Source organism: Paramormyrops kingsleyae, chromosome 3 (genome assembly GCF_048594095.1).
Source record: "Paramormyrops kingsleyae isolate MSU_618 chromosome 3, PKINGS_0.4, whole genome shotgun sequence".
NCBI lineage: Eukaryota > Metazoa > Chordata > Actinopteri > Osteoglossiformes > Mormyridae > Paramormyrops > Paramormyrops kingsleyae.
In genome coordinates, this window is record NC_132799.1 from 13,155,165 (window position 1) to 13,174,573 (window position 19,409).

Below are 19,409 nucleotides of genomic sequence, written 5' to 3' on the forward strand. Positions count from 1 at the left end.
CTGACAAATGCGCGTCAAGAACAGAAACTGACACCAAGCAAGAATATTAGAATTTTCTATTTTTCATATCATGTATAGTAATTTTATATTTTATATTTATTCACACCTCCGTCCGCCCCTCCCCCCCCCCCCCCTTTTTTTTTTTTTTTTTTTAAAAAAAGCGATCACGCAAAATTCGGAACAATTTACCGAGAACACGCCCCTCTCCACGGGTTGGCAGGCGAATACTGCAAAACCCCGATCCAGTGCTGGAAGACACCTCATCCGCCCCTGGTCTGCCTTCTTACGGCAAAGATTTAGAAAATATAAGAGAATCAGATATTAAGTTTTGCTGTAACCGGCCGCGGGAGAAGCTGGACTTTCAAGGCATGAAAAATTGTCTTCAAATCACGCAGGTGTGAACTTGAACTTTAAAGAGAATGTACTACCGCCGAGACCTGGAAGATATTTAAATTGTTTTAATAGGAAATATATATAGTTGGTTTATAGTGCTGCACCAGAGAAGAAAATACACGCATACATTTCGTAGTTTATAACCACTGATACACAACATTTCCATTTAAGAGACACAAGCATTACACTGATACACAAGCATTACACGGTTCTCTTGGGACTTCGCCATCATCAGCAGTGGATAGTTCAGGTCCAGAAAATAAAAATCCAAATCAAAGTTTTGTTTCAACCGACCAGTTGAGTAGGCTACTCTTTACTGCGACTATACTGAACTGGGTGGTTGAAACAATATCTTGGTCTAGATTGTCACTTTCTGGAACTGAACTATCCGCCTCTGGCCATCATGATAATTCGCACAGCAATTTATGCAGCCACACTGTGGCCTAACAAAGCGAGAAATGCCGCGTGACATGCTTTACTGAAGCTGCACTCAGTATAGATGCTACGATGTTATGCAGGCCAACAGCAGGAACACACAGACACACACACACATCCCCATAAACAAACCCAACACAGGTTTGTAACAACAAACATTTATAGACTGTCTCTCTATTATCTGCACAGAACACTACAACATTTCAAAAGATTGGACAAGTTACAAACCACTGGGAAACTGAAGGCAAACTGAAGAAGCTCACTAGCTCTCTCGGCTTACCCTCGACCAGCGTGTTATAGTCCATCGGTGCCTCTTTCTGATTCTTGGCTGTTGACAATGCCTGTGCACCTAGGGAACAGGACTCACAGACAGCAATAACAAAGAGGGCTTTGTGTGGGAGGCTGTACACGTCCCACACTGACGCAGGACGTGTACTATTGTAAATAACACTGTATTCCCTGCTTATCTAAAAACAACTAATAGTTTACAAATAAATAATACATAGACAATACCACACCATTAGTGCAGTGTAAATTCCAAAGCGGCTAATGTTGCAAACGCAAAGCCACAGTATGCAATGGCATTGTTCCACCAAGGACAACACGAGCATTAGTAGTTGGGAACATTACACAATAAGCCACTCGATACTTCGCAGACCCTGAACGCCACTATGCACCTGACTTCGGGAGCTTACGGCCCCGCCCACGCCCGTATCTTCAGCTAACGATTGGCTGGTGTCTCACGCCTGGCACCGCCTCCTGCGCGTCATCCCCGTTACCTTGGAAGCGCTCGCGAGGCGACTCAGTTGCTGCGTTCCGTAGGAATACTAGCGAACTACGAGCGACGGCCGAGTCTCGCTATGCGGGAGGCGCTCCGGACACATTTGTGATCCCATACGAAGTTTATTTGAATGTGATCGAAGGTGAAACAATGTCGCAGCCTCAGCGGGTTGTGCAGCTGTCCGCAGCGTCACTGGCGCTGGTCTTGGGCCGGAGCGGTCAGCGCGCTGGAGGCGGTGTGGAGGCGCAAGGCACTCACGCCCGGAGCGGACAGGACATCTTCGAAGACTTTCAGGCGCAAAACTTGCGCAGCTTTTGGAATAAAAGGCTTGTCAAAGCGGTAGCGGGTGTGAGCTTCCAGGGATGGCTGGAGAATCTGGTGCTTTTGGTGCAGGGAGCCGCGGACCATGTGGAAGTGCTGCGGGAAGCATGGATGCGCCGGGCGCTAAGGTCTCCGACGGGCTTCGTCATTAGAGCCGTGGGTACGTCCTCCAGCGCCGCCTCAGTCCGTTTCCTGTATGAAAAGCAGTGCAAGTTAAGACGGGGGGGGCGGTGATCGCGGGGTGAAGCACCGATAAACTGTCTCTGTTTTCGCTTGCAAGCTGACCAAGACACACCCAGTTGTTGAAGTTGGGAAACTTCAGAATGTGTGGCTGGCGCTCTAGCCGCTTTCATGTGGTGATGAAATTCATACTCCAGCGCTATAACAGGTAGTGTTTGTGCTGTTTGTTCAGTCTGAAGGAAGTCCCCGAGGCAGGAGTGGCCGCATGAGGGTCACATCATGGGCTTGCATGGCGGTATGAAATGCAGGACCCATGGCCCCGCTGTGTCTACCAGGTGGTCCACCGTGTTGTGTTAAGTGTCCATCGTCTGTGGGGGAGCGTAAATGGCAGGATTGTGGGGGAGGGTGACGGTGGGGGGGCGACACCTTGCTAGACTCAGGCCATTCCCATGCCTTTTGTGATGCATTAAGCAGGAGACAGAATGCACATTCACACTTTGGGGTCACCCCACATGGGAGGGAATGTGTGTGCACCAAGGGATTTGAACCCACAACCTTTTGTTAGCATAATGCTCAACTTGTTGAGCTACAGGAGAGTGTTTGTGAAGCGGTTGAAGTTCACCAGTCGTGGCATTGACTGTGAGTGGACAGCTCTCCATGTCTGGTAGACGGGATATCATTTTCCGATGACGATGGAGGCACTGTCTTCAGTCGGGGTCTTAAGCCTTCCCAAATTCTAGAATCAAGGGTTAAACACAAGCAAAACACCATTTCATCTATACGTTTAGAGACACCCCGGGCAAGGATTGGCTGATGTTGTGTGTTGATTTTAATATGCAGACATTTTTACCCAGAGCGACATGCACATGTTAGGGAGAGCAGGGTCAGACTGCAGGTTAATGGCCTTGCTGAAGGGCACTCAGCTGACCTTGGAATTAGAACCCACAACATTCAGGCTCAAAAGCTAGTTTTCCTGCCACTCCCAGTTGCCCCCCCTCACCCACACCTGCAACTTGTTCCAGGCAGTTAACCATTTCTGATGGAGCTAAAGAATAAAGGATGTCACCTCTGTGAATGTGTAAGCTGCTTTAAGGTAATTCCTGCCGTGGGAGTGTTCCCGCCTCCCATGGCCTGCAAGGGATTCCAAAGCCAGGGCTGTCAGGTGGGCAGCACAGGAAGTCACCACCCAGTGGCCCTTGCCTGGCACAGCGCCCTGTTCAACCTGTTCGGCTCCCACATGAACACCGAAACCAGAGCTGATCTCCAACAAAACAGGCGGCTAGCATGCCCCAGGGAGGGAGTAGCAGCATTTTGCCAGAACGACACGGCAAAACAACACTGTCTCAAGCCTGCCCACGCACTGGTCTACATAAGCATTAGGATTAAGTTCTGAGATCGCAGTTTGGAAACGGGCTTCCCCTCACACTGATCAGGCTTCCCGGTTTTTCCCTGGCCTCAATGTCACTTCCTGCTACACTGGTGCCATTAGAAACCTCATACTTCATCTCCAGCAAGATTGCATCAAACGCACCGAGCAGACCAGAGCAGAGCTGGCCAGACCTCACACACAAAGCCGGGGAGGGGGTCGTGGGGGCCTTTTCGTGGCTCCTGGCATGACGTGCGGTTGCCATGGCAGCCTGCGACCACTCGCTGCATGCGACAAAGGCCCTGTGTGTGTGTGACGCACGTCCTCCAGTTACCAGCAGCGCAGAAAGTCAGCCACAGGCCAGTTAGAGCCCATCATGACTACTGCCCCAACCGTCACAAACAGGATGCCGTTCACCTGGAGGACACGGTCCCCTCAGCACACTGGGACAGAGCCTGCTTTGAAAGGACACTGCCCCCCTTCTCCCAGTTCTAATTCCTGGGGTTCTTTTCATCTCCAGTTTTTCCTTAGAATCTCTCGAACAATGAGCGGAATTAGAGCAGGATATCCAGTGACAGCTGGGAAGCCCCCCCCCCCCAATAAGTCCCTGTCACTGACCACCACTACCATACACACTGTCCTGAGCTGTGTATCCCTACTGGGAGGCAGACTGTCCACCTTCCCCTACATCCGCTTGTGTGCCAGCGTTTCATTCCCAACTAAACACCTAGCAAGGGAGAAGATGAGTGTATAGAGGTGAGGTGTGGTCACACTAGCGTGAAAAAATATTCATGTCTTATTCAGATTCCTCACGTCTGGGGCAGCAATTTCATCTCAATTGAACTTTGACCAGTGAATCCACACATAGCTCAACCAATCAGGTACAGTGTGGGCAGAGTCATACTTTCAGCTTCACCAGCCGTGGAGTGACCATTTCTTTTTATCAGTTGACTGCTACAATATAAATTTGTAAATTGGAGAAAAGCTGTATGAGTGGCAGAGAGCATTCAGACGGGTCTTGAAAGCGTGATTACGGTGCATTTTATGACATCGCTAGTTAGTGTGCATCACGCCTAGCTTAACCGAGTTAGAAGGCTAATATTAGTATTTATTCCACTGTACACTGCTGATTTCACCAGTACTAACTGCAGAGGTATAAGAAAAAAAAAATAGTAGTTTTCAAATATAATCTGAAAGATTCTGCATGTTAGAAAAAAAACAGCTGATGTACATCCTGTCCTTACCTCCTTTGACCTGGTGGGGGCAGCGAGCAGACTGAATGTCCATGTTTTGCAGAGGAAGCATTTCCTGTATCCCATGACCTTTGACCCAGCCATCTTTGCATTGTCCCCGCAGGTGACTTAAGCCCTGTACAGATGAGCCCCATAACACAGTCCCAGTTCATTCCTCTGTCAGAGGTGCTGTGCTCCGTCATTTCAGACATGAATGACGCCCACGTCACCGTCACCCAAGAGGCTTTGCTCAGCCACATGGCCAGAGCCCACCCAGGTAGGTGTCACAAAGCCGCCCGGGGGGAGAGTCACCTTTACAGTGGCCGCTAACTATCGCGCCCGGTCCACCCAGGCATGGCCATCCCAGGGCCGGACATCCTGCACAGCGCGCTGGGCTCCCTCATCAAGGACAGGAAGATTTACCACACAGGGGAGGGCTACTTCATCGTCACCCCGCAGACATACTTCATCACCCACCAGCGGTGCCGGCCCTCCGAGGAAGATGACCTGCCGTCCCCCCCTCCAATCACCTACCTGCTGAGCACCGAGAGCTGCATGGAAGCGGCCGCGGCTGCAGCCCACTGCGGCTCCTGCAGCTGCTTCAGCGAGCACGCCAGCAAGAGCCTCGGGCCACCCAGCGAGCCCCGGGCCTCCGTGAAGCACCGGTCCACCTCCACGGCCCTGGACCGACAGGGGAGCCGGACGAGCACGCCTGCCGGCAGCCGCGTGCAGGAGGACAAGCCTGGGCGCCGCTTTGGCTTCAGCCTCTTCCGCCGCAACCCGGCCAAGAAGGACAGGGCTAAGAAGGAGCTGGCTGCCTTCTCCGGGCAGTTCCCCCCCGAGGAGTGGCCGGTGCGGGACGAGGATGACCTGAACAAGCTGCCGCGCGACCTGGAGCATGCCATCATCCTGCGCATCAACCCTGCGCTGACCGTGCACAACCTGGCCAAGCACACCGTGCTCATGAAGAAGCTGGAGGAACGAGGGGAGCACAAGGGCACCTCCACGGAGGGCCCCCAGCCGCAGGCCGCCAAGGCCAGCCGGAGCAGGCGGAGAGGGCGCTCTGCCGGTGGGAAGCAAGGGGACGCCGCGGTAGTGGTGGCGGTGGCAGCCGCAAATGAGCGGCGCATGGAGCCTTGTGGAGATGGCAAGGATCTGGACAAGAAGCGCATTGAGAACCCCTTCCAGGGAAGAGAGAAGGCACACAAACATGGCCACCGGGGTCAGAGGAGGAGGGATGGCAAGGCCCAGCTGCCTGACAGGGCGATCCGGGTCAGCCACAGGTCAAAGTCCTGGGATCCCTGTCAGACAGACCCCGGCAGATCGTCCGCCGTAATAGAGCAGCCCTACGAGGGCCTTTGCTCAAGCCCTGGTGGGCAGTGCAGTCCTGGTTACCCTGACGCTAGCACGCTGAGAATAGAGGACAAACTGAAGCAGAGTAAAACCAGGAGCAGGACCTCCCTGGATGGGAGGCTGGAGGACACCAAACAGGGCAGGACCTCAGACCGCAGGAGTGTGTGTGGCCAGACCGGAGAGATGGACATCTCTGTGCCTCAAGGGCCCCACACTGGCAGGAAGCTCCACCACGGGCCACCAGAGGGTGACACCTGCAGCTCCCTCTACTTGAACGAGGGCTCCGTGACCGACTGCAGTGCAACATCTCAGATGTGCACCGCCCACAGCCAGGCCTCCCACACCGCTCTGGGGGGGGGAAGTGGCGCAGCGCCGGGCAGGGGCTTCCCTGGCGATGCTAGGGAAGATTCTCGCCAGGGCCACTGCAGTGGCCCCAATGCGGGTCAATCACCCGAGACCCGGGGTGTAGGTGGGGCCAGGTGGACTTCTCAGGTGTGGACCATCAGCACAGAAGCCCCAAGCCTGCCACCCAGGGGAGAAGCCAGCAGGACGGGGCTAGACGATGGACCCCAGGGGCCACCTGAGCCCCACAACAGCCTATTTGCCATCAAAACCCATCAGGACAGACCAGCAGAGGCAGGGGAGAACCACAGCAGCCCAGGGGACAGTGGCGTCGACTCGCCCAGGTGAGCAGCCCACAGATCCAGTCCCCACATGATTAATTAAGGCCTTACTCAGGGGTCACATGACCATGACCACCACCCCCCCAACCTCCATAAGAGCTCTCCATTGCTGCATGTGTATCCTGAGCCCACTTCCTCCATCTGTCCACAGGACTCAGGTCAGCCTGACGCCCAGTGCCTGCGACGCCCAGTGCCTGCGACGCCCTGACGAGCCTGCAGCAGCAGGAATTCCTGCAGGTCACGCAGCCAAATGCGCAGCAGCCCCGCCCCCAGGGCGCACTGATGCAGCTCACACCCGTCATGAATGTGTGAGCAGGACAGTGGTGTGTCACTCAGAACACACAGCCAGCTGATGTACATGTGTAAATAGAGCCAGGGGTCCCTGCAAGAGCATTTGTGTATTTATGGCTTTCTGGAATTTTATACGCTGATTTTTGGACAAAACATTAGATTTTTACTCAACCTTTACAGTACTTTCAACCAATAAAACAATGTACCCTGTTTCTGAGTTACCAGTATCAACGTCAATGGCACGGTAAGTACATTTTTAAAGAAGTGCAAATAGACAAATCTGATGACGTTGTAGGTCCTGTAGCTACAGGTGGTCACGATCTGCAAGTAACCAGCAGTATCTGAGCATCATCTTGAACATCTGCATCACAAAAGCATTCAGAGTTCGGCGAAATTTGCTACACATGCACTGTCATGCAGTGTTTGGATATAAGTCATACAGCAGAGCCCTCTAGTGGACAAATCGCTGCAAAATTTCAGATATGGAAGAGCAATTCCGTTTAAATTGTAGTTTGCCACAGTACGAAATACACATTCTAACTAGCTTGCATTGTTTTCATTGGCGTGAGGGGGGGGGGGGGGGTAGGTCAGACAATCTGAATGCAGATGTCCAGGGTGTGTGGCACTGTACAAATACTCCAGAAGCCCACCTCTATCACATATCAATATCACAGCAGCATGATGCTAAATTCTAAGAGCAATGAGCAACTCTACTTCAACATCTGAGTCTGTAACTTGCACCAAGTTTCAGAGACTGAATAAATAGCTATCAAAACATATCCTTTAACTCTTTGAGGGCAATTCGAACAACCAAGCATTATTGTGTAGGGAAATCATTTGGAAATGGACCCTCACATCCATATCCTACCCCCTAGGGATCCATTCAAGAGCACACGTTTGGTTTAGAACTAAATCAGCCCCTAATCACACACAGTATTGGTAGGGACATGTCCTTAATCAAATCCATGCCCTTGGAACCATTCAACACCTGAGGCTCAAAGCCACTGAACACAGGACCAAAGCTCAAGGGATCACATGCTTCATACAGCCTGGTGCAAGGAATCAACAGTGATGTCATTGGCCGCAAGCCCCAATGATTATTCTTACGCTAGGAAAGCCAGCGGCGATAGACTATGAAACCTGTAACCACATCAATCCAGCATACTGAGGTACTTACACTGAACTGGAGAGAAGGCAATAGACCTTGCAGCTTGTGGAGGGAAACATCATTAGCACCACGAAGCCCTCCCACCTGGAACCATATGTCTTGCTAACGCCCCAGCAAGTCAGAGACAGGCAGCCATTTGAATGTGATGACATCCTGCCTTTATTTCATGCTTTGTACAAGGTTGTCTGCCAAATATGAACATTAATGTATAATATGCAACTGATGAATACTGAAGGGATTAATAAGCAGCATCATAGCTACAGTGGAACCGTGAAGGGCTCTGTCCGCCAAGTGGTTCTCGCTCCACACCCACCCACAGCAGAACCCCAGCTCCCTACCAGTCAGGCAGTAACACAAACAAGGGTGAACAGTCAACAACCTTTATTTATCCATATGTGTCACTCCAAACCTGGGAGACAGCTGGAACAATGGTGAGCCTCTGCGGTAAGAGGCCAATCAAAAGTATGGACCAACCAGGTTGTAACTTACTCTAATTATCTACACTGTTGCCAATCAATAGACAGGAAAATTAAAAGACAATAGTAACATATTGGAAACATATTTAATATACATAGAAGCCAAACCAAAATAAATGTATCAATGAAGTCAAAGGAAAACATAGGTTAGTATGTTTAGGAACAAAAGGAGCTAGCCAAAACCTTACAAATATTTTCATCAACAGCTTGGCATACAATTCTACACAGCATGCAATAAGGCACCTATCTCTAACACAATGATTAAGTCTATGCTACGCGCTGAAGCACAATTAGCCCAAAGCAAATTAGAACGCTCACACCCCCATAAAAACATCCCATTCGTTTCCCTTTCAATAATCCAAACAATATTCTAAAAAAACCCATGTATGTAAAATAATCGTACACAGGACAGTAAGTAGAAAGCACAAACCAATGGAATTGGACATCTGAAGATGCTAAGGTCTCAGTAAAAGCGAGCTATGCTATTTGTCTTGATAAGTACACACTACGATCTATAACACAGTCAAACTGGATAGCCTGTAGAATGTATTCTGAATAAACGTTAACTATGTGCTATACAATGCTAATTCATCGTTTCCAAAGCAATTGCAAGGAATATTCTGAATGTGTTAATATGCACAACCACATATTGTTAATATACATTTGGTATTACAGTACCAGGGACCTGGCTGGGGTCTCTTTGAAGGAGTGCCACAGGATCACAACAACCCCCCCCCACGCACGCGCCAGCAACCAACTTGCCACTGGATGGTGCCAGAGGGTCTGAAAGGCGCTCGGCAGACAAGTGCCGCGTAGATGTGGAGGGAAAGCGGGTGGCGCTAAAGAGGGCTGTAGGGGAGTCAGGGGCGCCCCCCGGAGGCACCCCGCCGAGTTGCGGGCGCGTGGACTCGTCTCGAAGGGGCACGGCTCTGTGCTCTCCATACAGGAAAACATCCAGATGATAGAATTCGTGCGGCTTGGAGTCTTAATCCTTTGCTGACAGCTTTCTAAATCCCACTCAACAATCCCCCTTAACGGGGCACGAGAACCCCGGAGGCAAACAGGTCAGAATAACCCAGAGTACCTACCGACAAACTATTTACACCATTACTGACTTCAAAGTCCACAAAGAATCGAAAGGTGGGAAATTGCACCACACACATCAATTTGTGATAAGCCAATGGTAACTGAGGCAGGTGGGCAGGCAGGACCCTCTCTGCGAGGCATCCACACCTATCTCACGCGAGACGTGTTCAGGGTCATCTGCGTGTTGCCTGAACACAACCCAGCAGCCAACGTCAAGCTGTCAGCAAAAGGTTATTTCTCCTGACACCGAGTGCGAGTCGCGGCCCAAACGTCTGGACTGTTTGAAAAGGGTCACTCATCCGGTGCAGCTTCGTATACCTGGAGTAGCTAAGGACAGGAGCGTGGCGAGAAGCGCCTGAGCCAACAGGACGCACCCACCCGCCCGCTCGCGCATCACTGGTCTAGGTGGACCCGGTGGTGTCGTGACAGAGAGGATGAATGATTAAAGCCCTTCCCGCACTGGGAGCAGCGATAGGGCTTCTCTGCATTGAGAACGCGCTGGTGTTTCAGGATAGTGGTGTGCGGGAAGCCCTTCTCTGCCTGGGCAGCCGTGTACGCGGCCTTCTCCTCCAGATGGACCCGCTGGTGCCTGGCCAGCGAGGAGGAGTGGTTGAAGCGTTTGCCGCAGTGACTGCAGCTGTAGGTCTTTCCATCTAGGTGAGTTCTTTGGTGCCTCGACAATGAGGATGAGTGATTGAAGCTTTTCTCACAATGGCTGCAGCTGTATGGCTTCTCTCCCGAATGCATGCTGCGCTTTAGGTTCGAGCCAAATGGAAATGCTTTCCCCCCCGGGTTGCAGGTGTACAATTTGTCATCCAGGTGGATGCGGTGATGCCGGGACAGGGAGGAGGAGTGGTTGAAGCTCTTCTCGCACTGGGAGCATCTGTACGGCTTCCCGCCGGAGTGGATCTGCTGGTGCTTCTTGAGGTGACGTCTCCTCACAAAGCTCTTGCGGCACATGGTGCACTTGTAGGGCTTGTCGCCCGAATGTACCCGTTGGTGCTCCCGCAAGGTGGCAGCCGCGGCGAAGCTCTTGCCACACTGGGTGCAGCGGTGGGGTTTGTCGCCAGGGCCGGGACCGCCTACGTGGATCCTCTGGTGCTGCTTCAGGTTGGACGCCGCAGTAAAACTCTTGCCACACTGGCCACAGCTGTAAGGCTTCTCGCGGGCGTGCATCTCCTGGTGCTTCTTGAGGTGGCGCCGGCGGACGAAGCTCTTGCGGCATTGCGAGCACTTGTAGGGCTTCTCCTCCGAATGCAGCTTCATATGCTCCCGCAGGGTGATGGCTGCCGCAAAGCTCTTGCCACACTCAGAGCAGCGGTGCGGCTTATCGGGGGTATGCATCAGCGAGTGGGCCTTCAGGCCGAAGGCATCCATGCAACTCTTGCCAACCACCTCCACCCCTGCACCGTACGGCTTCTCCTTCAAGTGGATTTTCAGGTGCTCCTTCAGACTGGACTCCACGGCAAAGCTCTCGCCGCACTGGATGCAGCAGTAGGGGGCTGCCGCTTTGTGAATCTCGTAGTGCTGGTGGAGGTCTGAGGCACTGTCAAACAACTCCCCACACTCATTGCAAATCAGTCTCTGGGCCTCGTGGATCACCATGCCATTTTCCGTCTCCACCATCAGTGCCTGGTCTTCCGCCTTGATTATGTGTGTGGCATCTTCCCCACCCATCTGCGTCTTGATGATGTCACCCAGCAGGCTCTCACTGGTCACACACTTGATTTCAGCCCCGGTGTAACACTGCAGGTCTGTCTGGTGCTCTGCTTTTGTATAATCGTGATCCGTCTCTGCTATGATCTGGTCGGAATCCACACAAGGGACAGAGCCCAGGTCAGCACCCAGACCCTGGATCTTAGACAAGTGTGCGCCGTGAATGTGGTCCAGATCATGATCCCGCTTCACTTCCAGAGCCATGATCTCAGATCCCGACGTATAGTGCACCTCAGTGACCTGACTGTGCGGTATGACACACTCAGAGCCCAGGGTGTCGAGCCCCGGCGTGTCACACTCAGTCTCTGACTCAGCCATTATGACGGACTCCAGCCTGACGGCTTAGCGGGCTCCTCTTAGCGAGCCGGGCTTGTCCAGTGGCAGCGCTGCCGGGAGCCCCTGCACGTTGATGCAAGGCACGCCACCTGCGAGGGGGACAGGGACATGGGACTCACATCAGGACATCGGGCAGGCTGTGCCAGCTCCCACCATGCAGTCCTTTACAACCCCCGCCCCCAACCCCCACATCAAGCACCATATATTAAACGTAAATAAGACGACCCAAAAAGGAGGATGTGTCAGGCTCCCGAGAGCACAAATCCAGGCCACAGCAGGGGACCATCACCACAACACCGTCAAGTACCTACTTCCTGGTGACTTGAAGCAGCTGCGTAGAAAACGGCAGCACACACAGGCACACTGTTCACGTACAGTAAATGCATCAACACTAAGCGACTCGTTTTAAAAGTAAAACGTATATCGCAGGTACACCTCAGCGCCCCTCTCTAACACGTTTTAAAGCCCCCAACTAGATGCCTGGGCCTATGCAGATGGAGAAGGCTCCTGAAGCACCGCGCCTGCAGATGCTGCGCCTAGGCCGAAACCGATCGCGGCCCTCCACACGCAAAACCGGGTTCAACCTCTTAAGCTAGAAAATTTAGTTTAAGGGCACCCAAAAGCGGCCGGTCATTCCACTTATAAATTATTTACAAAAGCTGATAGGCCGATCGGGGCGGCGCGCCGTACGCCAGACCGCTCGGCGCAGGCATCTTGAGCACCACTCCGCCGTAGAGCTGCCCTAAGATGGCCGCCGCCGACTTCCGCCCTTGAAAGCGCATTTCAGCGGTGCGCTCAGCCAGACAGGCCATCGCCTGTTTCACACAGTAACGAGCACCACGGAACTGGGGGTGACGACGGCGAGTCCACGGGGCGCCTTGACGGGAGCTTAGTGGTACCCGGCTGCAAGACACCGTGTTACTGCGAGCGACGTAAAAGCCCGGGAAAGGGCCCCCCACCTTATATAATCAACAAAGCAGCCGGGCCGACCTGGAGCGGAGGCCGCCCCACCACACTGGGTCTCCCTGCTCCCCTCAGTCTAGAAAAAAAGAATTTTGAACCCCGAAATGCATGCAGAGCCAGGAGTGCATGACTCCGCTGCCACTTTCGGAGCAGCGGCGGCCCGTGCTAACCGGGGCTGCCAAGGTTAGCATCCGCAGCAAGGCCTGCTAACCAGGGCAGCCCCGCCATCCTACGCCTCACGGCTCCGGTGCATCTACATCATTGCCCACATACACCGGTTTCCAGCGCGGCCACTATCGGCCTTAGTCGACAGCTTTCCCACACAAAGGCCGGGAAACTCGAATCTGGGGCTCGACTTGCAGCGTGCGCCTAGCCGCTAGCGGGAAGGCAGTACGGTAGTCGGAGACGGCTAGCCTGCAGCTTCAAGCGCCGTAACCCACTCGTTACTTACCCGAGTCGCCGTTACTTTATTTTTTATCTACCCGAAGTTGGGAAGGGAAGTTTCCCGTCGAATTTTGCGCCCGGGTCGCCTGCTTTCCAACTCTCGGCCGCCTGTCCGTCAGCTCACCCTCCTTCTCCGTTCTTCCTCTCTCTGTGTTGCGCTGGCGCCACTGATCTACTGGCGCCAACAGCGTCGACGTCCTCATGCAAAGGATTTATCGCAGGCAATCCTGTATCGTGACACGCCGCTGCCCCCTGCGGGCCGGAGGTCAGAGCCGCTTCTGTTAGGATTCCTGTGTGTGTTTTGTTGTTCAGATCTGTATGTGCATTTCTGCAGATACGCTGGACGTGCCACCCAGACGGTGAAAAACTTTGTCCCTGTATCTCCGTTACAAATTTACAAAAAAAAAAAAAGGTAATAATCAAAAGGAATACCGTGCAACAATTTAAGTAGGCAGCAGATTAAATAGATACTGGGCAAACACGCAATATTATACATTGCATTGTTTTGTCGCGTGATAAACGCTGCACACAAGTGGGTCATGAACTACCTGCGTTTGGTTTCAATTGAGTATTTATGTGATTTAATCTGACAAGTTTCCCGAAGTGTTTATAACTCGACTGACCGAGCAAATAACCAAATCATCAGGTAAGTCATGATTTTACAAAACTGCTGAACGGGTTTTTCCTGGTATTTTTGCCTCCTATGAGCAGAATGCTGCTTGTAAATGCAGTCAGTTTCATTTTCCAATTTCAATATTCTTCTTTTTGATTGTTTACTGCATTAAATGTAAAGTGGCATAATAATATAAACTGTTTAGGCAAAGAAATTTGAAAATAAAAATGATACATCGTTATGTATTATGATCTATAAAACTTAGATTACACCATTCTATAAAACTCTTTGTAACATGGTTTTTATCTAACACAAATATGATATTTGACCACAAAATATAGAGTTTTTGTACTGGGGAACAAAATATGTCCAATTAATAAATAAAATTATATGCAAATGAACGTGAGTATTTATTTATTGCACTTCTAAAAAGTCTGCACTTTTTCAGCCCCTCCGTGTTTCTTTCTACCATCCGTTTGAGAAACTCCCAGTGATTAGCAATGGCAAACGCGCACTGCGCACGCTCAGTTCTAGAAGGACTCAGACACACGTGCTGCGTATTTGCGCGTTTGTCAATGCAGGGAAATCGTGTGTGTGTGTGTGTGTGTGTGTGTGTGAGAGAGAGAGAGAGAGAGAGAGAGAGAGTGTATATTTGTGTTAATATTTACACTATTTTAGTTATATTTTTGTATTTCTCAGATTTAACTGGTGCCATGGTACTAAATTACAAAACATATTGACGTTAATGGTACGATGTTAAAGTGTGATTAAATAAACCGTTTTGGTAAACTGTGTAAAAAATAAACTGTTTTGCTAAAATAAAATCTGGCATAGACGTTTAAGGATTTAAAAAGACTGACATCATTTGCTTCATTAGCTTCAGTTTAGCAGCCTGATTGGCTGCCTTGGTCATGTGTACCGCCTCCAGGTTGAAGGTCAGAAGGATCTGGCTGTACTGGTCTCACCTGTACCCCATTCCTACCTCACATTCCTGCCTACATCATTCCAAGCTGAGTTTCACTGAAACTTGTCTCTGCCACCAGTCTTGAGGACGCCTCTGTACAAGGTGCCACCAAATGTCTCAGAGAAACGGCACAGGAGCGCAGGAACAGCCAGGCACAGTGGGCAAGGGTCGAAGGTCATCTCTCGGCCACCGCAAAGCTGAACATGCGGTGGTGCTGTGCGACTTTTGCACTGGGAAGAAGCGCAAAGCTGTCAAGTCCTGCCTGTCCTGCCTTGCCTCTTACTGCGAAACTCACCTCCAGCCTCACTACGAATACCCGGCTTTTATGAAGCATGAAATTGTCAAAGCCACAGGAAAAATCCAGGACAAGATATGCCCTCGGCATGACAAACTGCTGGAGTTTTACTGCTGTACAGATCAGCTCTGTATCTGTTCACTCTGCATGATGAATGAGCATGAAAACCACAAAACGGTCCATGCAGCAGTAGAAAGGACCGAGAAACAGGTAAGGACATAAAGTGCATGTTGGTTGCCCACCTGATTGGCCTGCTGTGAGTTTAGGTGACTCTTTAGGTGACTAAGCTAACTTACCTGAAAATTCCTGATCACAGTGTGTGCTCAGTAATACTATGTATGTTACTGTATCAGCTGAAGCTGTGGACCTATAGTACATGGCATCTTTCTATTTTAATTCAATGCATTTATTTCATAGCCTGGTGCTTTTATTGAGAGTCAATGTGAATAAGAAAGACACTGTTAGAGAAGTGATGGCAGGCACTGCACACTGGCTGTCTTATGCTTTACAACATACCTCTGTATATTCACAGAAGCTTCTTGGTCCGACCTTACTGCAGTCCCAGCAGAAGATCCAGGGAAAGGTGAAGAAATGGCAGGATCTGAATCAGACAGTGGAGCTTCTCAAGGTGGACATAGATGCTGGAGAAGGGGGAAGAGAGCTGGCTTGGGGGAAATCTGACTTAACCAATCACGTGTCTTCTCTCTGCATCTCCTGAAGCATTCAGCACAGGTGGCCTTGGAGGAGAATGAAAGGGTGTTCACCAACTTCATCCGCTCCATTGAGAGAAGACACTTTGAGGTGAAAGAGCTGATCAGAAATCAGGAGAAGGCTGCGGTCTCCAAAGCAGAAGGAGTCCTAAGCGGACTGGAGCAGGAGATCGTGGAGATGAGGAGGAGACACTCGGAGCTGGAGCAGCTCTCGCAAACCGACGATCACATCCATTTTCTTCAGGTAATCTTTCTTCTGATGTAGCAGCACACAGTAGACAATGAGTAGGCAGTGTGTCTCTTAGGACAGTGGTTTTCAACCTGTGGGCCGCGACCCCCTAGTGGGCCGCGACGGTATTGCAGGGGGGCGCCAATTATTATTAATAGAAATTGTAATATTGTTAATATAATAAAAAATGTCTAATCAAAATCAAATAAATCATAATTTGATATATAATTAAATAAATTACCAGTTTATTCAATAAAGACAATTAACAGCCTTGCTTCCGAGTACTTAGTTAACCCGACACAAAAAGCGGGATCATTTAAATTCTTTTGCAGTGGGCCGCGGAAACATATGTGTTTGGCTGTGTGGGCCGTGAGTTAAAAAAGGTTGGGAACCACTGTCTTAGGACACCTGAACTCACAGTATACCTATCTATCTCCATTCCCTTCTGAACAGAGCTGGCAGGTTTTTGGTGCCCCTTCCAACTATGAAGATCTGTTCAACATCAGTATCAACCACCAGGTTTCATTTGTTGCTCTGAGAAAAGCCATATCGGATATGAAAATGCAACTAGAGGATGTCTGCAAGGGCGAAATGGACAAGATTGCTGCTAGAGGTATATAGTCTGTATGCTTTTTGGATGTGGAACACAGCATTTTTGTTTAATCAGTCACGAATATAATTTAAAAAATCTTATAGCACCTAAATGTATATGATATAGACATGCCCCATGCTTTAAATGGCTTGTGATCATCTCATTAATACCTGCCTTCTGTTCATTACCACCCAACAGCCAAAGAGATTCAAATTATAGACACCAGAGAACCCAAGGCCAGTGATGACATCTTACCCTGTGAGCAAACACTCCTACTGGACATGAGCTGTCTGTACACAGAGAGGCTAGAATCTTCCAAGTTGAATGACGGAAAGAGCCTGTGCAGAGTGCAGTTGCACTCTTCTGTAGTCCAGTGTGCATCTTTCTGTGTGACTTCAGAACAGTCAACCCACTTCCTTACCGATTAACACAGCACAGTTTTATGGGTCTTGTGACTATGTTGTGTTCATCTCCTTCCATCAGATTCCTGTCAGCTCGTGCTGGATCCCAACACGGCCCACAAAAACCTCGTCCTCTCTAAGGGGAACACGGAGCTGATGATGAAGAGCCAAGAGCAGCCGTATCCCAGTCACCCTCAGAGATTTGACCACTGGCAGCAGGTTTTGTGCTTGGAGGGCCTGAAAGACGGCAGATTCTACTGGGAGCTGGACTGGAAAGGCAGTGAGGTAGATATAGCTGTGGTCTATAAAGGGATCAGCAGGAAAGGCGCCAGCAACAACTGCAGCTTCGGCTGGAACGAAAAGTCCTGGAGTCTGTACTGCTCACGCTCAAAATGCTGCTTTGTACACGACAGTGTGAGCACGACGCTGGCTGTGCCACATTCCCCCAGAATTGGGGTCTTTCTGGATCACCGGGCTGGAATCCTGTGCTACTACAGCATCTCCGATACAAGGAACCTCATCCACCGAGTCCAGACCGAATTTACTGAACCACTGTACCCGGGATTTGGGCTCTGGGGATACGGGTCATCCATATCCCTCCACTAGGCCCCTGACAGAATGAAGGAGACCACCCTATTAAAACATCGCACGCATTTATGATCTTAGCCAATACCTTGATAGAGAAATCTATCATAATATGTTTCCTCTCTGCAACTAAAAAAAACCAGGGTACTCACAAGAACTTGATAAATTTGTGTCATTTACTTATTAATTTTGCAATATGAAGTTTTATGTATTCAAAACTTTACATGCATAATACTTCTTAATTAAATGGATATGTATGTCAAATCAATACCCACTGCACTGATAATTACTGATTACTGCATTGGTCGAAATGATTTGAAAAGCTCCATACTTTTAACACATGACAGTATTAGTTACAGGCAAGTTGAGAACAGCAGTGTACACTCACCTAAAGGATTATTAGGAACACCATACTAATACAGTGTTTGACCCCCTTTCGCCTTCAGAACTGCCTTAATTCTACGTGGCATTGATTCAACAAGGTGCTGAAAGCATTCTTTAGAAATGTTGGCCCATATTGATAGGATAGCATCTTGCAGTTGATGGAGATTTGTGGGATGCACATCCAGGGCACGAAGCTCCCGTTCCACCACATCCCAAAGATGCTCTATTGGGTTGAGATCTGCTGACTGTGGGGGTCATTGTAGTACAGTGAACTCATTGTCATGTTCAAGAAACCAATTTGAAATGATTCGAGCTTTGTGACATTATCCTGCTGGAAGTAGCCATCAGAGGATGGGTACATGGTGGTCATAAAGGGATGGATATGGTCAGAAACAATGCTCAGGTAGGCCGTGGCATTTAAACGATGCCCAATTGGCACTAAGGGGCCTAAAGTGTGCCAAGAAAACATCCCCCACACCATTACACCACCACCACCAGCCTGCACAGTGGTAACAAGGCATGATGGATCCATGTTTTCATTCTGTTTACGCCAAATTCTGACTCTACCATTTGAATGTCTCAACAGAAATCGAGACTCATCAGACCAGGCAACATTTTTCCAGTCTTCAACTGTCCAATTTTGTTGAGCTCGTGCAAATTGTAGCCTCTTTTTCCTATTTGTAGTGGAGATGAGTGGTACCCGGTGGGGTCTTCTGCTGTTGTAGCTCATCTGCCTCAAGGTTGTGCGTGTTGTGGCTTCACAAATGCTTTGCTGCATACCTCGGTTGTAACGAGTGGTTATTTCAGTCAAAGTTGCTCTTCTATCAGCTTGAATCAGTCGGCCCATTCTCCTCTGACCTCTAGCATCAACAAGGCATTTTCGCCCACAGGACTGCCGCATACTGGATGTTTTTCCCTTTGCACACCATTCTTTGTAAACCCTAGAAATGGTTGTGCGTGAAAATCCCAGTAACTGAGCATATTGTGAAATACTCAGACCGGCCCGTCTGGCACCAACAACCATGCCACGCTCAAAATTGCTTAAATCACCTTTCTTTCCCATTCTGACATTCAGTTTGGCGTTCCGGAGATTGTCTTGACCAGGACCACACCCCTAAATGCATTGAAGCAACTGCCATGTGATTGGTTGATTAGATAATTGCATTAATGAGAAATTGAACAGGTGTTCCTAATAATCCTTTAGGTGAGTGTAGGTTTATGTGTGAGAATGTGTGTCAATGGGTCATTCAGCACTCCATCTTCCTGCTACATGTGGCCTAATACACAAGTCAATATATAAGTTGGAGAAGCCATGCACACGGTATGTGAGGTAGTGAAACGTGCCACTACAGGAGCACATGGGTGGGGCTGCATCTTTTCTGCTTCTTGGGCTAGCTATACTGAAGATGCTC

General features: G+C 50.0%; 3 protein-coding genes across 4 annotated transcripts; 2 read left to right on the forward strand and 1 right to left on the reverse strand.

Annotated features, from left to right (window-relative positions):
- Nucleotides 1-1,542: 1,542 nt before the first annotated feature.
- Nucleotides 1,543-7,252, forward strand: stox1 (storkhead box 1). Its single transcript, XM_023822542.2, has 4 exons — nucleotides 1,543-2,090; nucleotides 4,833-4,985; nucleotides 5,061-6,747; nucleotides 6,896-7,252. Exons 1-4 carry the CDS (start codon nucleotides 1,760-1,762, stop codon nucleotides 7,095-7,097), a joined length of 2,373 nt encoding a protein of 790 aa, XP_023678310.1. The 5' UTR covers nucleotides 1,543-1,759; the 3' UTR covers nucleotides 7,098-7,252.
- A 1,317-nt stretch (nucleotides 7,253-8,569) lies between these two features.
- Nucleotides 8,570-13,452, reverse strand: LOC111849564 (uncharacterized). Of its 2 annotated transcripts, none has more exons than XM_023822544.2 (2): nucleotides 13,349-13,452; nucleotides 8,570-11,906 (listed from the first exon to the last, which is right to left on the reverse strand). In XM_023822544.2, exon 2 carries the CDS (start codon nucleotides 11,797-11,799, stop codon nucleotides 10,159-10,161), a length of 1,641 nt encoding a protein of 546 aa, XP_023678312.1. In that variant the 5' UTR covers nucleotides 11,800-11,906; nucleotides 13,349-13,452; the 3' UTR covers nucleotides 8,570-10,158. The 2 variants fall into 2 exon arrangements, with proteins under 2 accessions (XP_023678312.1, XP_023678311.1); XM_023822543.2 differs by having other exon boundaries at nucleotides 13,232-13,441.
- Nucleotides 13,453-13,531: 79 nt separating this feature from the next.
- On the forward strand, nucleotides 13,532-17,779 carry ftr14l (finTRIM family, member 14-like). Its single transcript, XM_023822545.2, has 7 exons — nucleotides 13,532-13,870; nucleotides 14,881-15,306; nucleotides 15,629-15,724; nucleotides 15,817-16,050; nucleotides 16,489-16,648; nucleotides 16,826-16,885; nucleotides 17,111-17,779. The coding sequence occupies exons 2-7, from the start codon at nucleotides 14,914-14,916 to the stop codon at nucleotides 17,632-17,634; spliced, it is 1,467 nt and encodes a 488-aa protein (XP_023678313.2). The 5' UTR covers nucleotides 13,532-13,870; nucleotides 14,881-14,913; the 3' UTR covers nucleotides 17,635-17,779.
- Nucleotides 17,780-19,409: the final 1,630 nt, after the last annotated feature.